General features: G+C 43.3%; 1 protein-coding gene across 1 annotated transcript; it reads left to right on the top strand.

Moving 5' to 3' along the window:
* Positions 1-181: 181 nt before the first annotated feature.
* vps4a (vacuolar protein sorting 4 homolog A) lies at positions 182-8,836 on the top strand. The gene is made up of 11 exons (XM_064952054.1): positions 182-400; positions 774-885; positions 1,004-1,148; positions 1,472-1,533; positions 1,641-1,760; positions 1,899-2,055; positions 3,870-4,018; positions 4,225-4,306; positions 4,600-4,819; positions 6,061-6,201; positions 6,314-8,836. Exons 1-11 carry the CDS (start codon positions 380-382, stop codon positions 6,413-6,415), a joined length of 1,311 nt encoding a protein of 436 aa, XP_064808126.1. The 5' UTR covers positions 182-379; the 3' UTR covers positions 6,416-8,836.
* Positions 8,837-8,959: the final 123 nt, after the last annotated feature.

The following is an 8,959-nucleotide window of genomic DNA, read 5'->3' as shown; positions in this document are numbered from 1 at the left end:
GGATTTGATGTCTGTCATTGCAATGGAAAGAAAGCTGGTTCAGAAAAGCATAACAAAAAAATGGATTTCGCAAAACCGTGCCACTCCTCTTTAAAAAAAGAATAATAATCTGAGTCAGTGATCATCCTGTCCGCTAGGCGTCAGTACTTCTGTTTTTCTTCTCTTTCCAGAGTGACGCAGACGCTGCATGAACGTCTGTAGTTACCACTAGCTACGGTTGTTGCTGTTGCCTGGGCAGTGGCTGTCAAATAGGCTGGCGAAGCTACCTTTGTCATGATTTTGTAGCAAATCCTCTCCTGACAATATAGCAACCGTATTTTGAAAGATACCTTGAATTAGCATCAGAGACGCTGGGCGAAGAGAAAAAGAGTGAGATGAAATGACAACGTCAACATTACAGGTAGCAAAACATTAGCTAGCTAACGTTATCACCATTAGTTTACTAGCTACACTATTATACATTCTGCTTAATAGTTACCAGTCAACTTGTTATTGAACTGAATACTGTAGCTACAACAATAACACCACATTTTCCACTGTTGGTAGTTTGACCATTGGCACAAATAACTGTTACGAGGAATGTCTTCCAAACAAAATAGTTTGCTTGTCAAGTCTAGTGAATACTAGTAGTTATTCGTCTGTAAATGTCATATAATCTGTTACAGTTTATGGATTCCAACCTTAAAGGTAAATCTACAGTTTATTTGTTTGGTCTGAACCTGGACTCCCCTGTTTCATTTATATGGTTCATCCTTTCCTCTCTTACCTCACAGAAAGCGATTGATCTTGTGACCAAAGCCACAGAGGAGGACAAGAACAAGAACTATGAGGAAGCCTTGCGCCTTTACCAGCATGCAGTGGAGTACTTCCTGCATGCTATCAAGTGTGAGTGTGAAATGTAATATTTTTCTGTCCACAGTCCAATTTGTTTAAGTATTCAGAGTAGAAATTAGGTTGTTGTTTTTGAAGGCAAAAAGTCATGTGTTTTGATCTCTTCTTCCAGATGAGGCACACAGTGACAAGGCAAAGGAGAGCATACGTGGGAAGTGTATGCAGTACCTAGACCGGGCCGAGAAACTCAAAGATTTCTTGAAAAACAAAGAAAAAACAGGGAAGAAGCCTGTCAAGGAAGCACAGAGTAATGATAAGTATGTTGTCACACATCTGTTCACACAGACACTGTCCTACATTAACACAAGCATACCTAGGAAATAACAATTTGCCAAACAGACAATATGAAGGAAAAAGGAAACCGCACACTGCTCTTGATAGTATCACTGATCTGTAATAAGCTTACGCATCGGCCTGACGGCCTTCGTCAGAGCTTTTGTAAAAAAAAATAGCACCCTTATGTAGACAGACCCACCCACATCCGTTCCACACATCGAATGGGGTTGAGTCGAGAGAAATCAAATAAGTGCCACATAGTCACCGGCACCAAATAGTTTTTCACATTACACATTCCTTTTAGGAGTGACAGTGACAGTGAGGGTGAAAACCCAGAGAGAAAGAAACTGCAGGAGCAACTGATGGGTGAGTGTGTGTTTGTCTCCTCTTTCACACACCAGCTGTCTAAACTGTGTCTGATGTCCATGAGGGAAATTAACTTTGATGCTAAACTGACCCATGTCATGGTACAGGTGCCATTGTGATGGAAAAGCCCAATGTCCGCTGGAACGATGTAGCTGGGCTAGAGGGAGCTAAGGAGGCCCTGAAGGAAGCTGTAATCCTGCCCATTAAATTCCCTCACCTCTTCACAGGTTAGACTGCCTTTTTTTCCCCTCACATATATACTCTCTTTCCCACTATCTTCTGCATGGACATGTCACCATAATGATAATACTGAATGTGTATTCTGTCTAGTTGTTCATTATGCTTGAATGTATCTCTGGTTGCAGGCAAACGCACTCCATGGAGAGGGATTCTTCTCTTTGGACCCCCTGGGACGGGAAAGTCTTACCTGGCCAAAGCAGTAGCCACAGAAGCCAACAACTCCACCTTCTTTTCTGTGTCATCATCAGACCTCATGTCCAAGTGGCTTGGAGAGAGTGAGAAGTGAGACATAATTTCTTATTTGTAATTCTACTGTTCATGTAAATCCCCCAAAATCTCACTGATATGTGTCAAATCTAATTTTATTTCTCACATGCGCTGAATACAACCTTACTGTGAAATGCTTACTTACAAGCCCTTAACCAACAATGCAGTTTTAAGAAAATATTTACGAAATAAACTAAAGTTAAAAAAACGCACTCCATATCAATAATCGGGCTATATACAGTGGCTACCTGTATCGAGTCAATGATTGAAGTAATTTGTACATGGAGGTCGGGGTAAAGTGACTATGCATAGATGAACAGCGAGTAGTAGCGGTGTCAAAACAAAGGGGGGGTTAATGCAAATAGTCTGTGTGGCCATTTGATTCATTGTTAAGCAGTCTTATGGCTTGTGAGTAGACGCTGTTAAGGAGCCTTTTGAACCTAGACTTGGAGCTCAAACGGTAGCAGAGAGAACAGTCTATGACTTGGGTGTTTGGAGTCTTGACAATTTTTTGGACCATCCTCTGACATGCCTAGTATATAGGTCCTGGATGGCTGGAAGCTTAGGCCCAGTGATGTACTGAGCCGTATGCAGTACCCTCTGTAGCGCCTTATGGTCAGATGCACAGCAGTTGCCATACCAGGCAGTGATGCAACCGGTCAGGATGCTCTCGATTTTGCAGTTGTAAAACCTTTTGAGGATCTGGGGACCCATGCCAAATCTTTTCAGTCTCCTGAGGGGGAAAGGGCATTGTAGTGCCCTCTTCATGATTGTCTTGGTGTGTTTGGACCATGATAGTTTGTTGGTGATGTGGGCACCAAGGACCTTGAAACTCTCAAACTGCTCCACTACAGCCCTTTTTATGTGAATGGGGGCCTGTTCGGCCCCCTTTTCCTGTAGTCCACGATCAACTCCTTTGTCATACTCATGTTGAGTGAGCGGTTGTTGTCCTGGCACCACACTGCCAGGTCTCTGACATCCTCCCTATAGTCTGTGTCGTCGTTGATCAGGCCTACCACTGTTGTGTCGTCAGCAAACTTAATGATGGTGTTGGATTCATGCTTGGCCAATAGTACAGGAGGGGACTCGGCACACACACCTGATGGGACCTTGTATTGAGGATCAGCGTGGCAGATGTGTTGTTGCCTACCCTTACCACCTGGGGGCGGCCCGTCAGGAAGTCCAGGATCCAGATGCAGAGGGAGGTGTTTTGTCCCAGGGTCCTTAGCTTAGTGATGAGCTTTGTGGGCACTATGGTGTTGAACACTGAGCTGTAGCCAATGCAGCATTCTCACATAGGTGTTCCTTTTGTTTAGGTGGGAATGGGCAGTGTGGAGTGCGATTGAGATTGTGTCCTCTGTGGATCTGTTGGAGCGATATGCAAATTGGAGTGGGTCTAGGGTTTCCGGGATGATGGTGTTGATGTGAGCCATTCAAAGCACTTCATGGCTACAGACGTGAGAGCTACGGAACGGTAGTCATTTAGGCAGGTTACTTTAGTGTTCTTGGGCACAGGGACTATGGTGGTCTGCTTGAAACATGTAGGTATTACAGACTCGGTCAGGGAGAGGTTGAAAATGTCAGTGAAGACACTTGCCTGTTGGTCCGTGCATGCCTTGAGTACACGTCCTGGTAATCTGTCTGGCTCTGCGGTCTTGTGAATGTTGACCCGTTTAAAGCTCTTGCTCACATCGGCTATGGAGATTATGATTACACACTCGTCCAGGAACAGCTGGCGCTCTCATGCATTCTTCAGTGTTGCTTGCCTCGAAGCGAGCATAAGTATCCTGTTGAATGCTTGTGCCTCTCTTTCTCTCTCTATCCATCAGACTGGTGAAGAACCTGTTTGATCTTGCCCGCCAGCACAAGCCCTCCATCATCTTTATTGACGAGGTGGACTCGCTCTGTGGCTCCAGGAATGAGAATGAGAGTGAGGCAGCCCGGCGGATTAAGACCGAGTTCCTGGTACAGATGCAAGGTGAGAATTTAGTCTACAGTCAATACCCACTCCCCACTTTCTGCCAAGACAGCTTTAAGACTTCAGATCCAACAAACACCCCATCAAAGAGGACTTAACTTAAAAGTCTACTGCATCAGTTGACTTGACCTTTCCGATTCAATGCGTAACATGTTCTATATAAGCAACAGGCTTACATAGTCTTCATTCCTACTCTCTGATGGCAGGTGTGGGCAACAACAACGATGGAATCCTCACCCTTGGGGCCACTAACATTCCCTGGGTTCTGGATGCTGCCATCCGTAGAAGGTCAGTGATCAATAAGGGGGCAGGTTGGGATGGGATATACAGTATGTTTGTTGTTTAACAGATTCACAAAAGTAATGATAAAGCCTGAATATTTGTTTATACTGTGTGTACATATTAATGTAGATTCCATTGAGTGGAAGACCAGTCCTGGAGTTTTCTTTAAATGTTTGTAGAACAGTAGATAAGCACCCAAAATGGGAAATGTTTTGTGTTGTATTGTTCAAGCAAAATTATTTCCTAATGGATACAATAGTCATCGTCAAGCATTCTCATCAGAATTATGTCACTGTCAGGTTTGAGAAGCGAATCTACATCCCTCTCCCAGAGGAGCCCGCCAGGTCACAGATGTTCCGGCTGCACCTGGGCAACACACCCCACAGCCTGAGTGACGCAGACCTTCGTCAGCTCGCCAAAAAGACAGAAGGCTACTCCGGGGCTGACATCAGCGTCATTGTACGAGATGCCCTCATGCAGCCTGTCAGGAAAGTGCAGTCAGCCACACACTTCAAAAAGGTAATTTATACCTATGATGTTCCCTCAAATTTTTCCCTCGCTGAGCAAATTTCGGGTCTGAATTTGTGAAAATTCTGTGCAACTTCCAGCGTGCATTTACTGTGAACACAGGCTGAACCTGCTTTAAGTTAGTTTTAACAGTGGCCAACTAGGCTACTGTGACTATTTGCTCATAATGTAGGTCTACCAGACTGGCTTACCATCAAAAACAATGGAGAAAATACATCCCATAACATTTTAACGTTTAAATACCTGTTCTATCATTCATCCTACAGTAGCAGCCAATGTGTGGTATTCAATGTAGGCCTACATTCCATTGAAGAAGAAAAAAACATGTCGGGCTTGACATGAACCTGTTTATCCACTTGTTCTTTAGACAAGGTGAATGAAAATGTTGTTTTTGATACAAGAAACCACTTTACAAAATCAAATGCATTATTATTCCCATATCAATCTTAAAGAGAATCAGACCAATTATGCTACCCTCTGTCTATTGGCTACTTAGCTTATTCAAGCCTGTCTCAAAATACAACAATGCAAAAGATATGAACAAAATGTGCACACGTGGCTACATGCAGCTCTTGCTTTGATCTCAAAACAAGCTATCTACTCAAGACCACAGCTGGTAACACAGTCCAGTTCATAGTAAATAGCACAGATCCATATATATTGCAATGGTCTATTTGCATAAAGGCCTACTGCAGCTCTGATTGGCTATGCCCCACAGGTCTGTGTAGAGTATGGGCTGGGTCGTGTGCAATAGAATCCTACTCCGAAGTATTCTACCTACAACAAAACATCCTCCGTAGTTTGTTTTGTTTAAGTATGTTGCATTGAAAGTGGCTAATATTGAGTTGATTCGATCACAGTAAAGAGAAAGGTTGATAGTGTTAAGAAGAGAAAACTCTAGAAAGTTCAATCTTGTGCTTCTCTCCATGGGCTGATATTTCTGCGTGGCAGTCCTGGGGAGCTGCGTGGCAGTCCTGGGGAGCTGCGTGGCAGTCCTGGGGAGCTGCGTGGCAGTCCTGGGGAGCTGCGTGGCAGTCCTGGGGAGCTGCGTGGCAGTCCTGGGGAGCTGCGTGGCAGTCCTGGGGAGCTGCGTGACAACACGCAGATTAGATTAAACATTGCCCATGATATAGTAACTCTATTGTAGTCGACTCTTGTACACTACACTAAAGGTGTTTCTCTTTCTCTGCTATTAAAGAGATTTCAGAATTTGTTTGTTGTGGTACTCTTAGGTGCGAGGGCCATCCCGTGCCAACAGTCAATTGATGGTGGATGACCTTCTGACCCCGTGTTCGCCTGGGGACCCAGCTGCCATAGAATTAACCTGGATGGATGTGCCTAGCGACAAGCTGCTGGAACCCATCGTCTGCATGGTGAGAAACATCCACAACAGACACTCACATTTTGCTTACACATTCAGGCATTACACAATCATATTTGTACAAATACTGAACAATGCTAATGCTTTGTCCCTCTGCCCTCCAGTCTGACATGCTGCGGTCACTGTCCACCACGCGTCCGACAGTCAACAGTGAAGACTTGTTCAAGGTCAGGAAGTTCACAGAGGACTTTGGACAGGAGGGCTAAGAGGTCCTGGTCAGCCAGGGGCTTCACTACTCCTTACCCTGTTTCTCCTCTCAAGCCCCATTCATACAACCTCCTGTCAAGTAGTAGCTACAGTACTACCACACTACAAACTTGGATTTGTTCGACTAACCTGCATTGGCAAGAATGATGAAGCATTTAACCTCATACCATTTCCCTCCGATCATACACTATTGCAGTCCTGAAGACTGAGACTATATATTTTTTTGCCATCCTGCACTTTAAGTTGTTAATCATTATGAAGGAAGGGTGAAGAGCTTTTGATCAATTGCATTTAACATAGCTCTTGTCTTGCATGTGTGTAAGTCATAGGCTGCGTTTAAATAGGCAGCCCAATTCTGCTTTTTTTTTCACTAATTGGTCTTTTGACTAATCGGATCAGCTCTGAATGGCTCTGATGTGAGTGGTAAAAATACCAATTTGTGGAAAACAATATCAGAATTGGGCTGCCTGTTTCAACGCAGCCTTAATGTATGTCTTGTGTAGGAGCGCTCTGCTTTTAAATGAATTGAGTTGACTGTCCATAGCTGCCCCCTCTCCCAGTCCCCACTAGAGCTGTCCCTATTTTACAGGCAGTGTTACTTACCATTATTTATTTTTATCTCGTCAAGATTTGTTGACTGTATGAGTGACTGAGGACACAGCTTATCATTGAGTGGGAGAGGTGTTTACATTTCAGTATTTCTCTGACATGTTATGTGACTGAAGATGGGGACAAGAGCCCTTTTCTATTTCTGAATTTGAGCATTGGAAATAATAGTTCCATGACAGACATGATCATATTGTCAAGTATTGCTATGTCTGTATAGTTGGGGGTGTCAGTTCTGGTCCTAGAGGGGATCTCACTGCAGTTACACATATCCTTGATAACCTGATTTAGTAAATCCAGAATAAAAATAAAAAAAAGATGTGTCATTATTCCATTTCACCTTTACATTATCCGTGTTATTATAGTTGAAGTCAGAAGTTTACAAACACTTTAGCCAAACACATTTAAACTCAGTTTTTCACAATTCCTGACATTTAATCCTAGTAAAAATTCCCTATTTTAGGTCAGTTAGGATCACCACTTTATTTTAAGAATGTGAAATATCAGAATAATAGTGATATGTTTTTATTTCTTTCATCACATTCCCAGTGGGTTAGAGGTGTACATACACTCAATTAGTATTTGGTAGCATTGTTTAACTTGGGTCAAACGTTTCAGGTAGCCTACAAGCTTCCCACAAATTTGGTGAATTTTGTCCCATTCCTCCTGACAGAGCTGGTGTAACTGAGTCAGGTTTGTAGGCCTCTGCTCGCACACGCTTTTTCAATTCTGCCCACAAATTTTTTATGGGACTGAGGTCAGGGCTTTGATGCCACTCCAATACCTTGACTTTGTTGTCCTTAAGCCATTTTGCCACAACTCTGGAAGTATGCTTGGGGGTCATTGTCCATTTGGAAGGCCCATTTGCAACCAAACTTTAACTTCCTGACATGTCTTGAGATATTGCTTCAATATATCCAGATAATTTTCATTCCTCATGACGCCATCTATTTTGTGAAGTGCACCAGTCTCTTCTGCAGCAAAGCGCCGCCTACCCGTGCGTCACAGTTGGGATGGTGTTCTTCGGCTTGCAAGCCACCCCCTTTTTCTCCAAACATAACGATGGGCATTATGGCCAAACAGTTCTATTTTTGTTTCATCAGACCAGAGGACTCATTTTACTGTGGCTATAGATACTTCTGTACCGGTTTCCTCCAGCATCTTCAAGGTCCTTTGCTGTTGTTCTGGGATTGATTTGCACTTTTCACACCAAAGTACATTCATCTCTAGGAGACAAAACGCATCTCCTTCGTGAGCGGTATGACAGCTGCGTGAGCCCATGGTGTTTATACTTGCGTACTATTGTTTGTACAGATGAACGTGGTACCTTCAGGCGTTTGGAAATTGCTCCCAAGGATGAACCAGACTTGTGGAGGTCTTCAATTTGTTTTCTGAGGTCTTGGCTGATTTCTTAAAATTTTCCCATGATGTCAAGCAAAGAGGCACTGAGTTTGAAGGTAGGCCTTGAAATACATCCACAGGTACTCTCATTGACTCATGTCAATTAGCCTATCAGAATCTTCTAAAGCCATGACATCATTTTATAATTTTCCAAGCTGTTTGAAGGCAGTGACAGTAAACTTCTGACCCACTGGAATTGTGATACAGTGAAATAATCTGTAAACAATTGTTGGAAAAATCACTTTGGACATCTACTTTGTGCATGACACAACAGACTTGCCAAAACTGTAGTTAACAAGAAATGTGTAGAGTGGTTGAAAAACTTGTTTTAATGACTACAACCTAAGTGTATGTAAACCTCTGACCTTGACTGTATATAGCAGATCACTGGCTAATAAAGACTACAACCTTTATTCATTTCTACCCCCCCCCCCCCTTAATGACTTAGATGCACTATTGTAAAGTGGCTGTTCCACTGGATGTCAGAAGGTGAATTCACCAATTTGTAAGTCGCTCTGGATAAGAGCGTCTGCTAA

The sequence above is a fragment of the Oncorhynchus masou genome, chromosome 31 (assembly GCF_036934945.1).
Source record: "Oncorhynchus masou masou isolate Uvic2021 chromosome 31, UVic_Omas_1.1, whole genome shotgun sequence".
Classification (NCBI taxonomy): Eukaryota; Metazoa; Chordata; class Actinopteri; order Salmoniformes; family Salmonidae; genus Oncorhynchus; species Oncorhynchus masou.
This window is presented reverse-complemented; position numbering and strand designations above follow the sequence as displayed.